Source organism: Mus pahari, chromosome 14 (assembly GCF_900095145.1).
Source record: "Mus pahari chromosome 14, PAHARI_EIJ_v1.1, whole genome shotgun sequence".
In the NCBI taxonomy this organism is placed as follows: Eukaryota; Metazoa; Chordata; class Mammalia; order Rodentia; family Muridae; genus Mus; species Mus pahari.
Window position 1 is genome coordinate 86,747,087 of NC_034603.1, and position 24,954 is coordinate 86,772,040.

The 24,954-nt window shown below is 46.3% G+C and overlaps 1 protein-coding gene across 1 annotated transcript in view; it reads left to right on the plus strand.

Annotated features, from left to right (window-relative positions):
• Positions 1-8,179: 8,179 nt before the first annotated feature.
• Rptor (regulatory associated protein of MTOR complex 1) overlaps positions 8,180-24,954 on the plus strand; it is a 294,655-nt gene continuing 277,880 nt past the window's right edge. The window contains exon 1 of the mRNA XM_021212174.2: positions 8,180-9,131. Coding sequence (XP_021067833.1) covers positions 8,970-9,131 — 162 coding nt within the window. The 5' untranslated portion in view covers positions 8,180-8,969. The remainder of the gene's footprint in view (positions 9,132-24,954) is intronic.

Sequence of the window (24,954 nt, forward strand, 5' to 3'; positions counted from 1 at the left end):
ACCAAAAACTAAAACCAAAACCAAACAAACAAACAAAAAAACCCAAAAACCCTAACTACTGATGAAAGGCAACCAGGAAGGAAAGCCAGGACTGTGGCTCACAAACCTCGGTCCACGGTTCATGGAGGAGGGCAAAAACAGAAACTCAAGGATGCAGCTAGACGTGATGTCACGGGCGCCCAGGCTTGCCAACAGAAGCTGTGCTCTCTCCTCCTAGGGGACACTCTCTGGCTGGCCACAGATCACCAAATGCTGTTTCAGCTATTTTGTGGCTGCTAAAGGACTTTCCGTGAGATTGGAGGGTGACTGTCCTAGCACTTGGCGTATCTCAACTAATACCAGGTGCCAGGTCCAAAAGAAACTTTGGAAAAAGTGGCTGTGGTGCCTATTAGCACAGCGTAGTTCAGGCTCCCTCACATAACGTTCCTGTTCCAGAGTCGGGGCCCTTCCTGCACCTTGGCCCTTCTCAGCCCACCCCTTACCCTACAGGTCTCCGGCCATGGGCTTCCCTTCCCCCAGCTTTTCCTTCCTGTATAACCATGCCATTTCTACCATGCACCCTCTTCTCTCCATCTCTGTTTTCCTCCTTTCTTGTTCCCTTCCTCCCTGTGGCCTAGCTCAGTCTGCTGGTCATGTTTAGTGACTACTTTCCTGCTCTGGACTCTTCAGATGCCTCTGGCTGTATCCTCCCTCATGTTTCCACGATAAGCTTTCTCTTCCCCTCAACCATACGATGAAGTGGTCACGTCCTCCTGTATACACAAGGAAATAATCAGATGAAGGCAAGGATTCCTAGGCAGGGATGCTCCCATACCCCACGCCGTCCCCTGTGGTGTGATGAGATACATTTTTTTTTTTTCTGTATGCATGCTGTGATGGCTCACCTTGGTTATTGACCTGACACCGGGAAAGAGGCTCAACTAAAGATTTCCTTCCATCTGATTGGCATGTGAACGCGTTTGCGGAGGATTTTCTTAATTGCTAATTGATGCAGAAGGGCCCAGCCCGCTGCAGGCCATGCTATTCCTAGGTAAGTAGGCCTGGGCTGTATCAGAAAGACGTGAACATGAGCCAAGGAGCGCCCTTCCTTTGCTTCTGTTTCATCTCCTGCTCTCCTACCCTGAGCTCCTGCCCTCAATGATAGGCTTGTCATCTGTGAGGTAAAACAAACCCTTTCTTTCCCAAGTTGCTGCTTTCGGCCATGGCGTTTATCACCGGGACAGGAAGCAACCTAGGACACATGTAACTGTAACAGAAAACCAAGGATGACATCGAGTTTCTAAACACTGTCTCCATTTTCCAAGTCAGGATTATAGGTATATACTGTCATGTCCAATTTATGTAGTGTTGAGGTTCAAACCCGTGACTTCGTGCACACAGTACAAGCACCCTATCATCCTCAGCACCCATTCCTCTCCCCTTTTCATTTGGAGCTGTGGGACTTGAACCCAGGGCCTCACATATGCTAGACCTGTCCTGTACCACAGAATTAAACCCTCGCCTTGGGTTTTTTTTTTTTCAAAATAGTTCATTTATTTTAATTTCATGTACATTGATGGTTTGCCTGAAGGTGTGAGAAAGTTGGAACAGGGGTTGCAGACAGTTGTGAACCACTGTGTGGGAATTGAACCTGGGTCCTCTGGAAGAACAGCCAGTGCTCTTAACCACTGAGCCATCTCTCCAGCCCTGCCTGTGCCATTTTTTTTATTTTCTCCTAATTCTGTGTCTGCAGTGGACATAGACTGTACGTCTACGATTCAGCCTTCAGGGATCTAGAGGAGGAAGGAGGGCTGTCAGGGTCAGCAGCAAGCAGCACCTTCACTCGCTGAACCATCGCATAGCTGTGTCTCTATGAGTGTATGTGCACATGTGCATGTGCTCGCGATGAGGGCCTTGGGCCCTCAGAGCTGGACTTACAGGAGCTGGCAGGGTCCCCAGCTTGTTTGGTGAATGCCAGGAATGTATAGCAAGTGCTAACAACCACCGAACAACTTTGCAGCCTCCCTCCTTCTCCTTCCCATCTTCTTTCTTTAAAAATTCATTTTGAATCTGAATGTAGTGATGCACACCTTTAATCCTGGCACTCAGGAGACAGAGGATCTCTGTGAGTTCCAGACTAACCTAGTCTACATGAGTTCCAAGACAATCAGGACTACATAGAGAGACCTTGTCTCAAAAAAAAAAAAAAAAAAAAAAAAAAAAAAAAAAAAAAAAAAAAAAAAAAAAAAAAAAAAAAAAACCCAAAAGAAAACATTTTTGGAGTCAGGTATCTTGCAGTTAGGGTGGTCTCTAACTCAGTACGTAGAAGGTACCCTGACCTCTGACTCTTCTGTTTCCACCTCCTGAGTGCTGGGATTATAGATGTGCTTCACCACTCCTGGTTTGCTCTGTTAATGCAACGGCTCTCTGATGCTAGGGTTATGTGCAAATCTTCGAAGCAAGGTGGCTAGTAGGTACAGTTTTCTCAACAACAGGCATTTTTTTCACTATAGTTCCCAAACTAGATAAGAGTGACCCCCCCCAATAAAAATGAGAATCAAGTTATTTCTGTTTATCAAGACCTACATGGTCGTTTAAAAATCAAAAGGATTAGATCCATCATTGAGGGTAAAATAAAAACCCACTGGCATAAATACCCTTATGTATTAATGTGGGCCGTAGGGAGGGGAGGCAGACACGTGGGCTCAGCAGTCTGTTTTCCACTGAAGGTGATGCAGAGCCTGTCACCCACTTCCCTTCCTCTTCACACTTCTCTGTCAACAAAGCATCTGACCTGCAGAGGGAGGTGGCTTGGGATTCTGCTAAAAACAGTAATGATGATCAGACACCGTTACCTTGTATCAAGGTACCCAGTACCTTGTATCTATTTTAGTTTCTTCTAAACTAAGCACAGATTTCTCTGCAAAGCCCGGGAGCTGACCAGTCTCCCGTGTGGAAAACAAGAGCTCAGCGAAGCACCAGGACTCCTCGACTTCCCTGACCTCCAGCCTTGCTCCTGATTCTTGATGACAAAACACATTCTCTGCCCTTGATTGATTTACTGGAGCATCTGCAGTATCGGAGGATGACTTGGCCTGGCCTGCCTGTCGTCCTGTGCACAGAGCACAGGGTGTCTTTGCTGGGATGGCCTTCTGACTTGAGAGAAGGGTCTCTCAGTTGCAGCAGGCCCCTGCTGTGCTAACGGGTGCTGAAAAGACAGCCACACCAGTTCTTTCTGGAGAAGGCTGGCTGTCTGAGTCTCTCACCCAGACTGCCTGTCCTGTGCGCCCTCTTCCCTTTCCCGCTGGCTGAGATAATGCACGGCCAACATTCTCAGAGGCTTGTCTTTGTACTCTTCCTCCATTTTGGCATCAGGTTGTCAAAGATGCCAAGGACGTGTGTGTGTGTGTGTGTGTGTGTGTGTGTGTGTGTGTGTGGTCACGTGTATACATGTTTTTCTCTCTGTGTCTCTGTCTCTGTCTCTCTCTGTGTCTCTGTCTCTGTCTCTCTCTGTCTCTCTGTCTCTCTGTCTCTGTCTCTCTCTCTCGTGTGTGTGTGTGTGTATTCACGTGTATACATGTTTTTCTCTCTCTGTCTCTGTCTCTCTCTCTGTCTCTGTCTCTCTGTCTCTCTGTCTCTCTGTCTCTCTCTCTCTCTCTCTGTGTGTAAGGTATGGATGCTAGAGGGCAGAGGACTGGTATTACTTGCCTTGTTTTTGATAGGGTCTCTCACTGACCAGTAGCTTGACCAGTAACTAGGCTGCCTGGCTATCAAGCCCTAAAGATCTGCCTGTTTCTACCATTCTAAGAACTGGGATTATCACCATATATTGCCTCTCCTGCACAATCACAATTTTTTTTTTTTTTTTTGAAGTAGGGTCTCATTACGTAGGACTGCCTGGGCTGGAACTCACTACGTAGACCAGGCTGACCTAGAACTCAGAGAGTGGTGAGATTAAAGGCATGTGCTACTCTGTCCAGCATGTTTAAAACAAAACAAAACAAAAAAAACCACATGAGTTGCTGGGGCTGAAACACAGGCTCTCACGCTTGTAGGAGAAGCTCTTTCCTGACTGGACCATCTCCTCAGCCTGGCAGTTAGTGTTTTAGGATTGGTGAGGGGTGATGTGGTCCACTGCCCCGTTGTGAGATGAGGTCCCTCTCCTTTTGTCTGGCAGGTCAGTGGTATTTCCTCTAGTTTGAGGTCAGAACTGGACCCAGCAGCCCTTCCTCTCTTCCTGCTAGTCTGCAGCCTGATGCTGTCCATCAGCAATCGGTTTCAGAGTCACTCAGCTTGTAAGCACCTTTATTCATGTAGGCAGAGACTGTAATAGACTGTAGGGGAAGGAGGTTGTCCTCAGCTTCCATGTCCAATTTTATAGCCTGACTCAGACCAGATTTTACACACGTCTGGAAATGGGTAACACATGTTTTCATTATTAAGTGGTTTCAGTGAGCAGCTTTATGGAAGCTGGTGTCCCTGCTGATAGATGATGGCAGGATACTGAAATGGGAACCACGGGCCCAAGAGGCCAACTGATCACATGCTGTGGAGAATGGACTGTCTTGGCAGAAATGTCAACCCTTTAGTTTTCTTCAGCCTGTCATTTGCTACAGAGGCTCTGCCTTCTGAAAGCCCCCGAGGCTTCTCCCTAGGGTTTGTCTGAGACTTGAATAGAAGTGTGTCCAGCACACAATGGAAGAGTGTTTCTTTTAAGTGAAAGAAATCTGGCATATCCTTCAACTTTCAGATTGGGAACTGGGCTGTCAGCCTGTCCTTCCTGGCTTTCCCACAAGTCACAGATTTGTCCCAAAGTGTCACCTTCATAGTCTGCATGTTATAGGTATGGAGACTTCAGGAAGAGTCTTTGTCAGAACTACGGGAATTAGTGGTGCCCTGGGAAATTAAATGTTATTTATTCATTCATTTATTTATGTACTGATTGATTGTGAGTATTGTTGTTCTGAGATAGAATCTCATGTAGCCCAGGCTGGTCTTCATTTTTTCCCTGTAGCCAAGGATGGCTTTAAACTTCTGAACCTTCTGTCTCCACCTCCCAAGTGCTAGAATTGCATATGTAAGCCTCAATATCTGCTTCTGTGTGTTGTGTTGTGTTTGTGTGGTGTGCGTGTGTATCGGATGTCATGTGTATGCGTATTGTGTGTTGTGTGTGTGAAATGTTTTGATTGTGTGTGTGTGATGTGTGTTTATGGATGGTGTGTATTGTATACGTGTGGCGCATGTGCCAGTGTGTGTGCTACATGTGTATGGCGTGTGTGTTGGGGATGGGGGGAATGAAGCTCAGCCTTTGGAGGATACTTTGGAGAGTCTTGTCTCCTGTCTGTAGCTCTGACTACCTTTATCTCTCATTAGGGTTCCCTCAGTAAATAAATACAAATTCCAAATATCTGTCTTCCTACATCCCATGATTCAGGAGTCTAGAACAGTGGGCTCCCTTGTTACCTGATCTTTTAAAACTTTATTTATTTATTTATTTATTTATTTATTTATTTTTTTGAGACAGGTTTTCTCTGGCTGTTCTGGACTCACTTTGAAGACCAGGCTTGCCTTGAACTCACAGAGATCCGCCTGCCTCTGTCTCCCAAGTGCTGGGATTAAAGGCGTGCGCCACCACGCCTGCCTCCTCTTTCTATTTTTTGTATATAAGCTCACATGTGCTAAGTGTGTGAGTAGGCCAGAGGTCAACCTCAGGTGTTGTTCCTATAGATGTGCCCACCTTTTAAAATGATTTACTTTATGTGTGCATCTGTGTGTGTAACATACATGTGAATATACATGTGTGTAGATACCCACAGTGGCCAGTAGAGGGTGTCAGATGCCCTGGAGGTGAAGTTACATGTGTTTGTCTGATGAGCTAGGGTTCCAGTCACATCTTGTTTATTTTTATATTGGGTCTCTCACAGGTTTGAAACTTGCTAATTTGGATAGACATGTATATGTGTGTATAAATGTTTACATGTGTGAATACAAGTGCAAGCATGTCATAGCACATATGTGGAAGTCAGAGGACAACCTTGGCGTTGGTCCTTGCCTTCCAGCTTGGTACCAGGGTCTCCTTATTCACCACTTCTTATACTAGGTTCACTGGCTTTCCAGTTTCCGGGAGCTCTCTGCAGCCTAAGGTTGGAGGGATTACCATGTGGGTATGGAACCCGTGGGCATCAGGACCACAAAGTAAAGTGTCAAGGGACACTTTGGGACAAGGTGGAAGCAGGAGGTGTTATGATTTCTTGTGTAGATTCTAGAAGTTCTAAAGCCCCTGCTGGTGGTGGTGGGGAGGGGCTGGTGGTGATGGGGATGCTCGATTTTGGTGCACTGCTCTGAGACTTGGAGGATAATGGGCTCTGTGTGATACAGGAATTCTTGGGGTGATAACTAAACAGCAGGAGACATTTCCCACATGCTGGTGAGAGGCATCTGGGATTGCAGCCACCAGGGTTGTGGTAGGGACTGTCACATTGTGTCCAACCCTGGATCTACTCTGAGGACCGCATCTGCAGACTAAGCCAGCCTTTAGTGGTAAGGACTACATTGGAGTGGTGGGACCTGTTAGCATTCTGTCTAAACTCTACCCCACAGTTACCTGGCAACAACCAGATAGGCCTGACCCACTGTAAAAGGGGCTGCTTGTCCCCCTCCTCCTTCTCTTGCTCTTGCTTCTCTCTCTTGCTCTCCCCTTCCCCCTTCCCTTCCCTTCCCCCTCTGTCCACATGCTCAGGGTCATGGCCGGCCTCTACTTCTCTACTCTCTCCCTCTCTCTGCCTTTCTCTGCCTCTACTACCCCCTCTTAACTCTCCTCCCCATGCCCTGAATAAACTCTATTCTATACTATACCATGGTGTGGCTGGTCTCTCAGGGGGAAGGGATGCCTTGGCATGGGCCTACGGGAGAAACCCCCTTCCCCCACACCTCAGCCTCCCCCCCATAGAACATATTCTTTCTGTCTTTTTTTGTAAACACATCAGGACCAGTCAGAGATGACTCTCAGTGGTGGCTTGCAATGCCTTCGAGTCTGTTTGTTGTTTTTGTTTTTCAATACTGGATTTCTCTCTGTAGCTCTGGTTGTCCTGGAACTACTAGCTCTGCAGACCAGACTGACCTCCAGCTAACAGAGATCCTCCTGCCTCTGCCTCCAGAGGGCTGGGATTAAACACCAGGCCCAGCTTTCAACCCTTCTCTTAAAGTGGATTTCTTTTTTTTTTTTTTTTTTTTTTTTTTTTTCATTATATTTTTTTTTTTTTTTTTAAAGAAAGGGTCTTATTTTNTTTTTTTTTTTTTTTTTTTTTTTTTTTTTTTTTTAAAGAAAGGGTCTTATTTTGTAGCTTAGTCTGGTCTGGGCATCTTTACAAGCAAATTTTTATCCTTTCAGTAATATTCTTTAATATTATCATGCAAACTTTATGGTTCAGGAACCTAAGACTGAGAAAATACAGCTTGAAATTAGTGACATTGACTCTAACAGCGGCTCCTCCAACACCAAAGCTGAAGATGGGCTCCTCTGTCTGACTGAACTCTAGCTAAAGGCGAAGAGAGTCTCACTAGCACTCTGGTTAGGAAAGGCTGGCACCACGTTACATTTACTTTATATTCTCATTGCACCAAAGCAGTTCTCAGAGTATGCCAATAACTGAGATTTTACTGAATTGAACCAGAGAAGCAACAGCAGGAGGTTTGCTTCTGTGGGTAGCCTTAGTCGGTCACACATGAAGCTGTAGCAAAATAAGAATATAACGTTCAGGAAATAAGGTATAACAGACAAAAAATTCGTAATCGATGAAATAGTTCTCTTTTTAAAAGTGGAAATATCAAAAAGAAAGTCCCGATAGACTTGTGTTTAGTATCAGTGGTCTTTTCTGAAGCTTTTTAAAAATACCACCTTTGAAAATCAGGACGAAACAAAGTGGTTTCTTTCTTTAATATCAAGGCACGAAGCTTTGTTTGTAGTAGCAAAAAGCTTTTAAAAATAACTGAACGGACATAGTTTCAATCGCAGGATTGTTTTTGTAACACAAGGCTACTTTACTAGTGGAGATCAACTAAGGAGAAAGGACGTGGTAACCCCGGTAACGGCGTGGGGGAGGGGAGGACGAGGCCCCAAGCTCTAGCCTGGGTAGAGCGGTGAGAACGCTCGAAGAGGTTTGGCTTATCGGACACGCCGTAGACAGCGGTGCATGCTGGGCCTTGGCAATATGGCGTCCTCCTTGATGTGCTGATGAGAGGAGTTTTCACTGTGGCTCCAGAGCAGAGGGCAAAACTCCCCTGACCTAATAAGCCCAGTATTCCTGTGCGGTCCGCGGGCCCGTGTCGCGTGTGCGTCGCGACTCGTTCCCGGGCAGGAGAGAGCCACGAAGCCGAAGGCCAGCACGGGCCAGGCCGCGCGGCCCCGGGGCTGAGGAGCCGGCTGCGGACGGGCACGATGGGCCGGTCCTGGCTCAGGTTGCAGCCCCTCGGGCGAGTGCGGGACCCGCAGGGCTGAGAGCCGCTGGGCGAGCCCCGAAGGCCCCCCGATCCCGATCCCGCGAGGCCTCGGGCGGGCCAGCGCAGTCGGAGAAGCCGCCCCGCCCGCCGGGAGCCACCGAGGCGTCGGAGGCCGAGAGCAGGGTCATCGCCGGGCCTGAAGTCTCGCCCGCCTCCGCCAGGCCGGCTCGTCGCCCTCCCGACGGCCTGCAGAGTGCGGGGGCTGGCGACCGGGCGCGCGTGTCGCCGCTGGTCCCCGGCCTGCGGGCTCGGGCGCCCCCGGACTCGCCGCCCACCCCGCCCCCTCCGACTTCCCGCTCAGAGTCCGAGATACAGATCTCCGAGTTGTCGCCTGCCGAGGGATCTCCGAACGCTCTGCGCCGCCGCCGTCTCTAGTCCCAACTTCCCGCTTTCCCGTATTTTGTTTGACCAGGTCTGGTCCACCCTCGTTTTTAAGGCTGGAGGTTCTCGAGCGCCTGCTGCCAAGGACTCCCCCTCCCCCTCCCCCCCTGATGGAGTCGGAGATGCTGCAGTCGCCTCTTATGGGACTCGGGGAGGAAGATGAGGCGGACCTTACAGATTGGAACTTGCCTTTGGCTTTTATGAAGAAAAGACATTGTGAGAAAATCGAAGGCTCCAAATCTTTAGCGCAGAGCTGGAGAATGAAGGATCGGGTGAGTGGCTTCCCATGGCACCTTTTTGAGTTCGTAGTTTTCCAACTAAGAAAGTTCTGAGCAAGGACAACCTCTTTAGAAAGATGCCGGAATTTCGAAGACACATGTTGCACTAAAAACCAAAAAGCTATTCCAGACTCGGGTTTTGGCTAGTCGCTTCTCACCGGGTAGCGTTAAAAAACGAGTTTTAATTCAGAGGGGGGGGGGACAAATTGAGAACTGTAGTTCCACAGATACTTATATGCCTTTTAATATACTTAGTAGCACTTAGAGAAAAGACAGTTTGGGAAATAATAGTTAACGTGCTTAGTCTATTTTTGTAGTCTGCTTTTTTTTCAAATAACCAGGTTGCCTGAAGTATAGATGTCTGGTAAAGCATGTTGGAAAACAAGATTACTTGAAATGTTTAGCCAATAACAAATTCAGGCAAAGTAATTTTAAGGTTGCAGCAGGTTTCATCGTTTGAACATCTTGTCTGGAAGGCTGACTCCCTGTGTATGTGACTTGTGGTCATTGTAACCTGTCGATAAAATTTCTTCAGTGGAAATTAGGGAGCATGGGGTATGATGGATGGGAACCTGGGTTCAGGTTTTTGGCCGTTCTCCTGATGGTGGAGTGTTATGAGATGTTGGTAGCAAAGAAAACATCCAGCTGTAGTGTGGTTAGTTCCTGGTCTAACAAAAGGGGAGTACTGTGTCTTGTCTGTGCACACCCACAGTGTGTGTAAGTGTGTTTAGTTGTTTTCTCCTCCCCGGCTTCTTTCATTTGTGTGAACTTTTCAGTCTAAAAGAGGAAATTGTTGTTATAATGTGCCATTTGCTTACAGTTGGTATGTTTTTACATACATACTTCATGCAGTCTCTCTCAGCCACCAGTTTAACTTATATTGCTTTTATTCTTCTTGTTTAGGACGGGGTTTGCACGCTGTAGTTCAGGTTGAGTTTGACCTATGATCCTCCTGCTTCAAGATCTAGAGTGTGGGGATTACAAGAGTGACACACCAGGTGTGTGTTGAGGAACCCGCGACGGGGTTCTAGCGGTGACCAGTGTTTCAGTTGTTGATTTGGCTAAATTTTATCAAAAAAATTGATTTTTTTTTTTTTTTTTGTGACAGGATTTCTCTGTGTAACATCTCTGGCTGTCTCGAAACTTTGTAGACCAGGCTGGTCTCGAACTCAGAACCCAGAGATCTGCCTGCCTCAGCCTGCTGAGTGCTGGGATTAAAGTTGTGAAAATTTCTTTCAATCAGGACTATTTTTGATTATTCTAACCACATTAATGGATATTTTTTGAACTTTTAGTTTAATATATTTATTTTTTTTTTTGAGACAGGGTTTTATGTAGTGCAGTCCAGCTTGGTGTATAGTCAAAAGCATTTTAGGCTGGGCAAGGTAAATCACTCTTGTAATTCCAACACTCTAGATCTTGAAGCAGGAAGATCATAGGTCAAACTCAACCTGAACTACAGCGTGCAAACCCCGTCTTAAACAAGAAGAATAAAAGCAATATAAGTTAAACTGGTGGTTGAGAGAGACTGCATGAAGTCTGTCCTGTGGACATGTCTAGTACTAATGAAATAAAAATAAATTTGATTGCAATGTTTATCTAAAAATAAATTTGTTTTAAAGTAACTCTACTTTTTTTCCCCCCATTCTATTTGGTGGAGTTCTTATTTTAAATGTTTTTTTCTGTCCGGTTCTTTTGAATGTGGTTTCTTTTGCTACCTAAACCTGTACTCAAACTATTCAAATCACATTAATGGATATCTTTGAACTTTTAGTTTAATACTTTTTTAGAGTCAGGGTTTTATGTAGTGCAGGCCAGCTTGGCATGTAGTCAGAATGACCTTGAACTCATGCATCCACTTCCCAGGTGCTAGGATTATAGGTGTGTAACACTGAATTCACTTTTAAATGGTTCTAGTGATCAAGCTCAGAGTTTGTGCACGCTAAACAACACTCTACAAACTGAGCAACATCTCCAGCCTTATTATTAAAGTTTTTTTTTTTTTTCTTTTGCCAGGAGATAGATGGTGGCATACACCTTTAGTTCCAGTCCTTGGGAGGCAGAGGCAGGTGGATTTCTGTGAGTTCGAAGCCAGTCTGGTCTACAGAGTGAGTTCCAGGACATCCAGGTGTCTACACAGGGAAACCTACCTCTGCCTCTCTGCCTCTGCTTCCCGAGTACTGGATATGAAGGCTTGAGCCACTCTACCACCCAGCCTACTGACTCAGTTTTTTTTTTTTTTAAAGATTTATTTATTTATTATATGTAAGAACGCTGTAGTTGTCTTCAGACACTCCAGAAGAGGGCATCAGATCTTGTTATGGATGGTTGTGAGCCACCATGTGGTTGCTGGGATTTGAACTCCGGACCTTCGGAAGAACAGTCCGGTGCTCTTACCCACTGAGCCATCTCACCAGCCCCCTGACTCAGTTTTAAAATGTATTTTATTAATGAGTGCTTATTAGTGTTCTATCTAGTGTCCTTGTTACTGGTTTCTAAAATTGTGTCACCAAAGTTGACTGACAGCTCTTAGGAGGTTTTTGCCATCCGGATATAGTGCATGCCCACCCTCAGTCCCTCCTTCCCCAGGGCATGCCCACCCTCAGTTCCTCAAGTTCCACCTTCAGCCTGGTTCTGGTTCTTACTCCCCTTGTTTTCAATCAATTGTGGTTGTTAACTTTTTCTTTTAAAGATTTACTTATTTTATTTATGTGAGTACACAGTAGCTGTCTTCATACACACCAGAAGAGGGTATTGGATCCCATTACACATGGTTGTGAGCCACCATGTGGTTGCTGGGAATCGAACTCAGGACCTCTGGAAGAGCAGCCAGTGCTCTTAACCTCTGAGCAATGTCTCCAGCCTGCCTGTTAACATTTTAATTCTAAATTGCCTTTAGTTAGATTGTCTTTTGATTAATTCTACATATGGGGAATGATGCATATGTGTATCAGTTTTGGGGAGTATAATTGTCCAGTAACTAGACACACTTACAAACTGGAGTTGGACATGAATCATTCATGGGCTGGTGGCAGAGGAGGTGTGCACCCATCCCCACATCTGTATTTTCCTGTTGTGCTTAACAGTTCTTACAGCAGTCTTTTTCCCACTGGAAAATGGGCAGGTAGGGCCACTTGGTCTCAGATGGCCTGCATGTATGTGGGGTGGAGCTTGGGAAGTCTGAGAATGGGTGTCCTGATAGAGGCACCTGGGAGTGGGTGTGGGAGGAGTGTGTGTTCATGGCTAGCCTGGGCCACACAAATGAGTGATTGACTTTCAAGCCAGCTGGATTCAAAGTGAGATCCTGCCTTTAAAAAAAATGAAGAGAAGTGAAAGCAATTGACATGCTCCTTGTAGACTTTCAATAGACATACCATCTAATGTACCCAGGACTCCTGATGGACACACTGCTGTCTAATGTGTGTGTGTTGGCCCACTGATGTATATAGTCCACAAGTGTGGAGATGTATCTGTAGCAGGAGGAGGCCCCTTATGATGTCTTTGGAGCCTGGGTGGGTGGAGTACTTCCTGGTCCCTCATGGTTCCCTCTGCCTCAGCTTGTATCTTCCCCAGAACTTTCCAGTTAGGCTGTGTTCCACCACATGGAGGCTACTCTACTGTGTGTGCTCATTCTATTACTAATCCAAAGGTCAAAGGTCCTTTTCCGTCCACCATGCGTTTGATACGGCTGGCCCCTTTGTGCAGCTCTTTACTTGCTTTGGATCTTCGTGTCTTTTCTGATTGCTGTTGGCTACTCCTCAGACTCCTTTGCTGCTTGGCACCTAGGTGGGGAGTGCCCAGGGATGTGGCTTGTTGTGAACTGATCTTGTCTGACTTGTGGTTTCAGCTCTGTCCCATGCCAGGGACACGCAAAGCTTGTCTTTAGTTCTGTCCCATGCCAGGGACTCGGCACAGCTTGTCTTTAGCTCTGACCTTCCTGAGCTTGCCGTCTCAGATACTGTTGTCCACTTTGTCTTGGTCCCAGTATTCCCCACCATTCAGCTGGCCACGGAAGCTGCAGGTACCTAGGTTCATTCTCTTCAGCTTCCAGCTGCATCAGTAGGACCTCAGGATCACCTCACAGCGCGTCTTACACCAGACTGCCCATCTTGGTCTGCAGCCCCAGTCTGGCAGCGATGTGTCTTCTGAGTACTGACAGTTGAGTACTGACTGGTTTCCCAGCACCTCTGTGTCCGTTCTGCCCTGATTCTTGCATGCACAGTAGACACGGGACTTTCTGAGGCCGAGGCTTTGCTGCTTCCTTCCTGGTGCTCTGGGTTTGGTTCTGAAATGGCAGAGCAGTACAACACAGCTTCTTGGAACCTCTGAACCTGCCCGCCCCTTTTGCTTCTGTAGTAGTGATGCTTGGGATATTCTCCCTCCTTGACTCTTCCTTGTTCTCACTCAGATCTTAGTCATCTTCTCAGAGAGGCCTCTGGGCTGCTCAGTCTGAAGCAGCAACCCGGGCACTCATTGCTATTTGGGGGTCACCATTTCTCTGATATTCTTCTCACACTCCTTCCATCAGATAAAAACAAACTTTGATCATAAAGCAGAGAGTTACTTTGTTCAAGTCCTCAGCAGTACTAGGCACATAGTAGGAACCTAACAGAATGTCTTAGCTTACCAAGGATTTCCGTAGATCTCTCAATGAGCACTGAAAGTTACCTAGGGATCATTATCTCCATAATGGGGACACTGGAACCCTAAGTAGGTGCCTAAAGTCATACAATTGATATCTTAGGGTTTTACTGCTGTGAACAGACACCATGACCAAGACAACTCTTATACAGGACAACATTTAATTGGAACTGGCTTACAGGTTCAGAGGTTCAGTTCATTATCGTCTTGGTGGGAATCATGGCAACATCCAGGCAGTCGAGGTGCTGGAGGAGCTGAGAGTTCTACATCTTCTTCTAAAGGAAGCCGGGAGCAGGCCACACCTCCTAATAGTGCTACTCCCTGGGCCAAGTGTCTTCAAAGCACCACAAGCGAATGGCAGCAATGAAAGGAAGAGGTCCACGTCTTACAGAAGCAAAGCTGAGCCATATCACACTATCTCAAAGAAAACATCCTTATTCAGGTTTTATGGCAGGTCTCAATGGGACACTGAGGGTAGCTTGGTGCTGATGCTGGCACTGGTGGTGCAAGAGAGGATGAGGTTGCAACTGTGCCATCCTAGCATGGGACAGGAGGCCATCTGAACTATCATCTGTTGTTAATATTCTTTGTCAAGAAGAGAAGTCTCTGGTTTTACTTGAAAAGGTCCTTGGTGAGGCAGAGGAAGTGATTATTTTGATTAAATTTTAGTTCTTGAGCCTCTCTGTCTTTGTGTGTTAACTTTTATTATTTCCAGAGGGTTTCTCAGTGTAGCCCCGGCTGTCCTGGCTCTGTAGATCATGTTGGTCACCAACACACTGAGATCTGCCTGCCTCTGCTTTTCTGGCACTGGGATTAAAGGCATTTGCCACCACCCCAGCTGTTAGCTCTTATGCTTTATACCAGACCAGTGACTGCTTGGAGGAGAGGCTCAGTGGCCATAGTGGGGCATGGCAGGTGGCTTTGTGGAGATGGCTCTATAGAGGGGGATGATGACTAGGTGGAGATGGATTCTGTGTCCAAAACCAGAGGGGCCTAGTGGCCGTGTGTGTGTAGTCTGTGGCTATAAAGGGTAGTAGTGGCCAGGGGTCGGTGACTCTGTTGGCCTTGGGCTGTCAGGTGTCAGTGGTGCGTGGGCAGAGACAGCTCACCCTGTCACTCCAGGTAGCCTAAGGCGTCTCTCTAACCTTGACTCTGGCCAGATTTGGATTTGTGGCTTCCATACTGAAAACGATTTCACTGAAAAGAATTTTGGGATTAGACAGTATGATGAAGTAGAGTTAGAGGCCTTATTGAATGTGGCAGTCATTCTCAAGTGGACTCCTCATGGCAGAGTCACAATGCGTTGTTAGCAGTACCATCCTGGTGGCTCTCAGATCATCCCCTTTGGAGATGTCTTGGTCGAATTAGTCTGATATGGCAAAACCAGGATCTGTTAGGCTTATTCAAGGAGTGTAGTTTATATCCTTCCCTTGGAAGTGGGATTTCCAGTAAGATCCTAGAAAATTGCAGGTTTTTATAGCTGGGAAGGGAGAAGGGCCACAAGCAGTTAATTATGCCGAAATCCTTTCTGGTAGGAGACTTCAGCCAGATTCCTATGTGAGGGTTTCCTTTCTCTTTTTTATGTCTCTAAGACCTTTTCTGTCTTTTTGTACTGCCTTTGTGGTGGGGAGTGTGCACCCCCCCCTCATGTTGGTGAGGGGGCCAGCTACTGAGTCTGTGAACACTGTGTCTCAAGGGAAGGCTGGTCGGCCCTCTTTGGGTGTTAGGCCTGGGTAACACACACAAACACTTGCACATGCACACACGTACATTCTTGAGCAACCATTTTAAGGAAAACATCAGACAGTGTTGTCAGTGAGAAGATTGGAGCTTTCAAATGAAAATTAGAGTTTGTAAACTTGGGCAGTTGACAGATCCCGATCCTTACAGATTTCTCTGACGAAAGCATGTTGGGAACATGCGGATGGCTTGTTTAAGCCAGTGAGCGCATGAGTGTGGGTGTCGTGTCAGGTGTCCTCACGGCCACAGAGGCTGTAGTACTCAGATGGAGTCACTTCACAGAGTACCACTTAGTGAGCCGCCCTTTGTTGATTACTGGGATGTTTGGATCCTGCTGTCCTTTCTGGCTGTAGGTCTTCTTGGGAAAGATGTAGACACATGTTTTTAGAATGCATCTGTCTTCTCTGAAGCTTCATGATAAAAAAATTTACAAGAGTGTAAAACACGCCAGGCGGTGGTTACATATGCCTGTAATCCCAGCACTTGGGATCCGGGCAGAGGCAGGCAGATTTCTGAGTTCGAGGCCAGCCTGGTCTACAGAGTGAGCTCCAGGACAGCCAGGGCTACACAGAGAAACCTTGTCTCAAAAAACAAAACAAAACAAAACAAAACAAAAGAATGTAGAACCCAACCACTTGTCCCACTAGCAGTTTTGAAAATAAACTTATTTTTCATAGAAATGTTACTTGTTTGAATAAATAATGAGTTTATAATTACTTTTAAATTAGTTCATAATGTATTACGTTTTAAAATGTTTTACTGTTTAATACAGAAAGTGTTGATAAATGTAACTCATTAAAAAATGTCTTTGGGGCCTCAGAGACTCTTAAAACCTAAAGGGGGGCTGCTGGCAAAAGTCTGAGAAGTATGTGGTCAAAAGGAGAGCTGGGGAGATGAGGCGGTGACTAACCTGACAGTAGCAGAGACTCACCAACAGAGCGCCTAGCCTGTGCTACTCATCCTACTACCATCCGTTTTGTCTGACCATCTTCTCTTTCTAATCTATGTATTGCATGTGTGTGTGTGTGTGTGTGTGTGTGTGTGTGTGTGTGTGTGTGTCTATCTTTCAAGACATTGTTTCTCTGTTATATCCTTGGCTGTCCTGGAACTAGCTCTGTAGACCAGGCTGGCCTCAAATGCAGAGATCTACCTGATCTACCACCCAGCTATCATTCTGACATCTTCGTACAAGGAACATTTGGGGTCTTTTGGGGTCTGAATTGTAGCTGAAGTGTGCCTGTGAAACATGTGCTTGGGCAGTCACTGCCTGGCATATAGCAACCACCAAGGCCTTCTTTCAGTAGCTCTAGACTTAACTGTGTGCGTGTGTGTGTGTATGTATGTATATATGTGTGTGAGTGTGTTACATGGCATAGTTTACTCACCCAGGAGGATCTTGTTCTGTGAGAAGAGGACAGGTGGCCTTTGTGTACAGTGTACAGGAGGAACTATTGGCTGTCTTAAGTCATTCAGAAGGGTTGAGTCTTGACTTGAGCTGTACTCTGCCCTCTGGGCCTTGCTGCTTGTGCTAGAAGAGCAGCTGGTTCTGACACACTGGTGCGTGTGACACACTGGTGCATATGTCAGTGATGGTGGTACAGGCATTCCACATCAGACATGTCACCTGTACTGAATTCTGTGTATGAAACAGGAACCTTTCACATTGGTCAACATTACATTCAGCTGCTCTAGGGTAAAGCACTTGGGAAGGACGACAGTGGAGGTGGAGGGCCCTGTGGTAGGGACTAGCGGTAACCCAGGTGAGACTGAGGGCTGAGTCCTTATGGGAAAATGAAGTAATTACAGTAGAGTGAAGGATGCTGTGACTTGAGCTGACCCCAGGGAGGCAGAGTCCAGGAGTCTGGCTGGGATGTTGGCATGTCTGTATGTGCTGACTGTCTGCAGTTAGTTCCTCTCTTCTTGGCCCTGGAAGCCCATGAGGTTGCCCCAAGTGTCTCATGTGAATCTCAGGAGTCAGAGTATCCATTGGAGTTAAAAAAAAAAATCTGCTTAAAAAAAGTGCCATGTTTATTTTCAATAGCATGCTGTGAAAGAGTCCCAAAATGGATTGAAGCATTTCCTCCTCATTATCACCTGGTGGGGTTCTGAACCAGAGCCTCAGCAGGATGGCACGTGACTCCTGTGGACTCATGAGCAGGACAGCGCGTGGCTCCTGTGGACTCATGAGCAGGACAGCGTGTGGCTCATGTGGACGGAGTGCTCCAGGCTGTCCACTCACCCTGCTATTCTAGACATTAGGGAGCCTTTTGTTGGCAACGATACTTGTTTCAGTAGAGCAAAAAAATTGTCATCTTTTAAAAGTCTAATTAAATAAGTGGAAATGCCATTTTAGTAACTATTTGGCACTGTGTGTTAATGCTGTAACGTGTCCTTAAGCCTTGAACCTGCCAGGCACAGGGTGGTGTGACTGCAGAGAACTTCTTTAGAGTCAGAACAGGAAGCAGCTCACAGGAGACAGCCACTGTTAACAGGGGTTAATTTTACCCAGACACCAGTCCCTCTTTCAGATGGGTCATTTGTTCTCATTTGATGGCATTTTGTATTTTCTAAATTTTGACATAAACTTTAGATGTACAGAATCGGAGAAGTCCAAAGTGCAGTGAACTTTTACATACTGTTACCTCAGACTCAGGGCTGTTACTTCTTCTCCCATATACCTGGGGATTCTGTTCACCTGTGGGTACATGCTTGGTGCCCGGCATCATTGAAGGCTGATTGGTAGTGCTGCCTGCTTTATTCTGCGTGTGCCTAAGAACAAGAACTCTCTTGTGTAACCGTCGTGTAGTCATAAAACTCAGGACATTTGTCACAGATATTTAATGCTATCATGTGTTGGCTTGAGTGACAGTGGGGTTTGTAGCCTTTTATGTTTGAATGGTCCCAACATGGTCCCCAGTTGGTGGACTGGTTTGGAAAAGATTAGGAGGTGTGTCCTTCCTTGCTGGAGGAAGTATGGCCCTGAAGTGGACTAAGTTGCCCTGGTCTTGGTATTCTATCACAGCAATAGAAAGTAACCAGTTCATAGCATCCACTCACAGTTCACATCCAAATGTCTCCTCTGGCTTGTCTCAGGATTGACTTTTATTAGCAGTTTATGTCCCTCCGCAATCCAGGCAGGTTTACAGAGTGAGGGAGTTCAAGATTGCATCACTCTTTGTAGTATACTTGAATCTAAAGTAGCTTTTATGAGAATTTCCTGACCTTGGATGTTTTTCTTGCCTGCCTACCTACCTTCTTTCCTTCCTTCCTTCTTTCCTTCCTTCCTTCCTTCCTTCCTTCCTTCCTTCCTTCCTTCCTTCCTTCCTTCCTTCCTTCCTTCGACATTAAGAACTTGGACATGGTTATGTACGATCAACTTTCGTTTCTGTAGCAAACATCAGAGACAATAACTTAGGAGGAGAAAGGCTTTCTTTTGGCTCATGGCTCTGACCTCTCAGTCTGTCACCCATAGCAGTCTTGTTTCGAGGCTGTGGCAGGACAGCAGCACATGTCTGGAACACACGTTGCAGGCAAATTCCTTTCCTCCTAGTCCCTGAAGTGAGGGCGCAGGGTCTGAGGTCTGCTACCTGCAAGTACAAGGCCATACCCCTGCTAAGCAGAAGCTCTCGCTGGGGTCTCCCCAAAGCGCCATGTGGAGGAGCAAGTCTTTAACAGGCAAGCCTTGGAAGGCCCTGAGGATCCAAACCTCGGTGTGGTGCAGTCCTCACCACCCACCTCAGGGCTGTTTATTCCTCTCCCCAGATGACAGCAGTGCTGAAGACTTCAATCTTTGTTTTCTTCTCTTTCGGCTCTTGGGACCTCTGCCGGTCTCTCCCTCTGTCCGCTTGTCTGTCCTGCCCCGCTGCCCAGGCTGGTTGCTGAAGCGACCCTGCTTCTCCAGATTCAGCCTCCTGAGGACCAACTGTATCTGCCCGTGCACCTCCTTGGCTGCTGCACCACTATCTGTCCATGAATTTGTTGACCTTGACATTTCTAAAGACTGCATTTTAGTGTCTTCACTTTGTCCATATCTCCTTGTGTTCATTCAACTTGAGGCTCTATGGTCGGGTAGAGGTGTGCCTTCCTCTGAGCATGTGTGAGAAGAGTAGAGGTGTGCCATTCTCTGAGCAGGGCTTAGAAGGGTGGAGGTGTGCCATTCTCTGAGGAGGGCTTAGAAGGGTGGAGGTGTGCCATTCTCTGAGCATAGGTTAGAAGCCGATGGTGGTTCTGCTTTTCTTGTCTCACGGTGCCTTTTTTTTTAAAAACCTGTTACGGTGATTTTGACTTTTCTGGTTTGTCGAGGGCTCCTCTACATCGTTCCTTTGCTGCTTTTCTGACCACCATGGAGCCTTCTTTCCTCTGCTGCACAGCAGCAGGTTCCAGACTCACCCTGCTCAGTCACAGAAGCTCCCTTTTCTTCCTAGGGCCCTGGCTTCTGTTAGAATGGAATTTAGAAGCTAAGAGCTGGCTGTGTTGGGTCTGTACACAGATAGAGGCCCGTGCCTTCCTGGGTTTATTTTACACCAACTATGAACACGCACAGATACCTCCTGTGCTCCTCAGTGTCTCAGAGTACAGTCTGCCCTTCCTGCTACTAGTGAGGAGCTGGATACCATTCATCATTGTCTAGGCCTAGAGTGTAGAGTCTGGAAGACCCCAGCGAGCAGACTCAGGAAGGCGGCCCACTCAGGAGCTGCTCTTGCCCTGTGACTTTCTTTTTTTCACGTGTCTAGGTTAGAGGTTGACATTGGTGCCTGTTGTTGTTCTTTGCCTTGTCTTTTAAGACAAGCTCTCTCAGAGTCTGGAGTTCACTGATTGACTTGGCTGGCTGGGCACTGATTGAACTGTCTGCCTTCCTAACGCTGGGCTTCCAAGTTTGTGCAGCCACACCCTGCTTATTTATGTGGGTTATGGGGCTCTGAACTCAGGCTTGTGAGGAAAGGGCTTGTTTTATTTGCTGAGCTAACTTAGGCAAACACATAACAATGAAACACATAAATTGGAACAATAAGCTTATGCTGTTAAAAAATAAGTATGGGGGTTGGCCAGAATTATGGGACCCTGTGAGGACCATGTCCCTAGAAGGGCATGCTTGTCATAACCAGGTAGAAGCCCAGAGCTGGCGCTCTTCACCTGCTGCTGAGTGGCATGATAGTGACAGCAGCACCCTGTATCCCGGGCTGGTCTGTTGTTCCAGAGCCACTAGTCTGCCCTGCCCTGTGTTAGCTGTAGGTGGCTCTCAGGGTGAGAGGAGAATCTGTGCTTAGGCAGAATGGCTAGGGGTGATGTGCAGAGAAACGGCAGTGGATTCTCACACAGATGACATTTAGAATTGGGTAATTGAGCTCATCCTCATCAAGAGCCCTCCAGTTACTAGGGTGCCATCCTGGAAGCGGGGGCTGTACTGACCATGAGATACTAGAATGGGGTCTGGCTAGATTTGGTATTTTGCTTTCTCATCCTGCTTGCTGGGCTCATCAATAATCCTTTACGACTATTCCTCCCCCCACCCCCAGAAACAATGGTAACTCAATCTCTGGGCACAACAACTAAAACCTAATCTTGTAAGGCCTATTAAAATCTGATTCCTCCAGGAAACTCTAGCAGCTGCATCTTACCCTTCTCTGTCCCTGTTCCAAAAGACTTCTGTTTTTTTTTTTTTTTTTTTTTAACAGAGCCCTAGACCTTGTTTACCAAGTTCCAGAATTTTGGTTTGATTCATAGCAAATGAGCCTCTCCTTGGCTTCACAGGGCACTGTGATGAGAGTGATATCCATGTGGTCAGTGGCTGTGTGAGTTAGGTTTCTCATCACGGTGGACAAATAGCTGAAAAAGGGGTGGACAAATAGCTGAAAAAGGACTTAAGGAGGTGAAGTTCTATTTTGGCTCACAGGTTGAAGGCACACAGTTCAAGAGCACAGTCCTAGTGGGGACGGCAAAGTGGGAGGTGGCTGGCCCATTGCTTCCAGTCAGGAGGCAGAGAGACGGATGTTGGTGTTTCACTTGCTTTCTCTCTGTTTTCTTTTCGACCCATTGGACAATCAAAGACTGGTCTTCTCGATAAAACCTCCCTAACCTCACACACACACACACACACACACACACACACACACACACACGTAGATGTGTGAGCCCTACTGACCTTACACATACGTAGACGTGTGAGCCCTACTGATTCCAGATCCACACACACACACACACACACACACACACACACACACACACACACACACACACACACACACACAGATGTATGAGCCCTACTGATTCCAGATCCAGTCAAAACCTCACTCACACACATACACACACACACACACACACACACACACACACACACACGTAGACGTGTGAGTCCTACTGATTCCAGATCCAGTCAAATTGATGATGGTGATGTGTTGCTGTGTCTGTGCCACTCTGTAGCTGGGGAGCCCACCACGGCTGGCGGTGGAGCTTACTTAATTCCCTTGGCTTAATCCCTAGGACGCTTGGTCCTGCTGAGCAGGGCTGCAGTTAGCTCCTTGTTAGTGAGAGTCTGTGTCATTGTGATAGAGACAGCGATGCTGGCCTAATGTCAGTCCTTCTGATTCCCAGTAGCAAACTGTTGGGAAATCTGTTTATTATTGGGAGTTAATGATAATTTCTACTTAGTTACATATTTGAGAAAGTTCAGTCAGATTGTCTCTTATGGGGAAGCATTTTATGCCAAGTAGATTATAGTTGATTCTGTAGATGATTTTCCGTTATTAGGTGACTTATGCATAGAGATGTGTTTTGAAAGTAGTATGAATGCTTTCATAAGTGGAATGACTTGGACTTGATGCAATTATCTTAGTACAATTGTGAGCAATTTATGTTTTCCTGGGCTGGAAGTTTGTTTTGTTTTTTGAAACATAGGACAAACCTAGCAGATTTGAGTGCTCTGCCCCTCATGTCCCAGCCCCTGGGATTACTTTACTATGATCAGTTGTAAAAGAAAAGGTTACCTTATATTTGGTCTTCTGTTACTTCCTAACTGTTTATGACACTATATCTTTCTCTTAACCAGGCAACCCTGCTGAGGTTGTTACTGTGACATCTAGTGACACAGGAACTGGGAAGGGACAAGCTTCTAGTCCTCGCCTTCCTGTGTCGGTGCTGTGGATGTTTTATGTTTTAACTGTCCATGTTTTAAGCCCTACACGACTATTTTATTATTAAGCAGTTGATTATTTTTAAACACATTTAAAAATTAGGAAGTACCTTTTATATTTCCTATGTATTTCTGTTTTCAGTTTTCTTCACTTTGTGTAAGCTGAGTTTGAAAGTAGCATCATCCTTCAGTCTGAAGAACTTAAGATTTAAGCTTTTGGGTCTACTGCAGAAGTTGGGTCCTTTCCAACTCTCATCGCCTCTCCTCTGATCACTTCTTCTTTCCTCTTCTCTGCTTTCCTCTCTTCTCCTCTCTCTCTCTCTCATCTATCTGTTGGTTCTTTTGAGATAGGATCTTGCTATGCAGTCTAAGCTGTCTTTGAATTCATGGCCATCTTCTGCATTAGCCTCCCAAGCACTGGGATTGCAGGTATGTCCTCTGCTCCATTGCTTTTCTAAGTAGTTTTTGATTGGGATAAAAACGTAGATCACATTGCTTACTATTAGGTAGATTAGAATGTTGAAAGATGATTCTCTAAAAAGCTACAGTGTACTTCTATTTTGTGTTTAAGTGTTTGCTTGTATGTATGTGCAACCATGTGTGTCTGTGGAGGCCAACAGAGAGTGTTGGATTCCCTGGAACTGGAGTTAGAGACACTTGGGAGCTGCTTTGGTGGTGCTGAGAACTGACCCAGGTCCTCTGCCATGGCTGCTAGAGTTCTTAACTGCTGAGCCATCTCTGCAACCCTGGATTTCATTGAGTAGCTTACAGCAAAAAGTTTAAGATGGCTTGGGGTACCAGACTAAAGTCGTGGCTCCCAGATGAGGAGTTGCTGGTCTAGAATCCATGCTCTACCTTCCCTAGGAAGGGACCTGTATGGGGCAGTGGGGGTGGTGGGAGGGATGTCTTTTGTAAAGCTGGCAGATCAGAGGTGAAGCAGAAGTGATTGTTATTGATGCTTTAGTAAGACTGAGGTCCTCTCTGGGACTGTGGTAGCTCTAGACTGGACCCGTCATCACAGTCTCAGAGTTTCAGATTTATTCACTTGCCACCTTAAAGGCTTAGCTCATTGTACAGACTTTGTGCTTTAGCCATCAACCTCTTGCAAGGACTTGCCCATTTACTGACCTGTTTTGTATTAAAAAGCAGGCCTCTGTAGCCTTACCTGATTTCTTTTTTTAAAAATTATGAACCAACTATTTCCATATCAATATTTGTAAAAGGAACATTTGTGAACCCAGCCCCTGTTCAGGAAAGAGGACATCTCAGTAACCCCAGTATCCTTGATCCATCCTGCCCTGACATCTGCTAACTCCTCCGTCAGGAGCAGTTAGCATCTTACTTCTTTGAGGAGTATGCGTCATGAATATTGAATAGCTATGTTGACTCTTTTGCCTTCCATGCATACATTACATGTGTGTTCCAGTTCACCTGCCCTGTACTGAATGTGGACATTCCTGAACATTGCAGTGCATAAAGCAGAATGGGTTCAGGTGGTTAGGGACCAGTTCACTGTCTGTTCTGAGTTTGGGTCATTAGGGACCAGTTCACTGTCTGTTCTGGGTTTGGGTCATTAGGGACCAGTTCACTGTCTGTTCCTTTGTCTTTGTTTTTTAAAAAAGAGACCTTATGAAAATTTATATTTTTTGTAGTCTTGGCAAATAACTTTCCACACAGACTATGACTCATCTGTCTTTGTAGGCCCTTTTATATAGTCTTCAGTTTTAGTGAGGCTGTGTGCAGGTATAGATTGTCCCTTTACAGTGGAAGAACCATTTTCTTTCTGTATCTCTTGAGGAGCTGCTTCCCCACTGAGAGTGGGAGGCAGGCCCTGGGTTATCTACCAGCTTTAGAGTTTGTCTTCCCTGTTGAATACAGGTCCCTGGTTAATACAGGTCATGTAAGGGGGGGGGCTAACTTTACTGTGTCTTCTGATACCTGGGTGTTTTGGTAAATTTTGCTGAAAAGTATCTTTCCCCTTCCTGAAGTGTGCTGTCACATGTGAACAGTGTCTGTGCTCCTGCAGGGGTTTGGGGTGCCTTCATGACGCCTGTGTATGTCATCAGACTCAATAGTGATTGTGTGCATGCAGCCTCCAGCCGGGCTTTTCCCAGGAGCCTTGGGCTATTCCTGCACTGTAGTGGCTATTCCTGGTTGTCAACTTGACTATATTTGAAATGAACTACAATCCAGAATTGGAAGGCTCACCAGTGACCCTAATCTGGAGACTGGGAGATAGAAGTTTCTGATCTGGATCTTGGTATGGAGATCTTGAGACACAGTGGTGATTGAATCCAGAAGATTAAG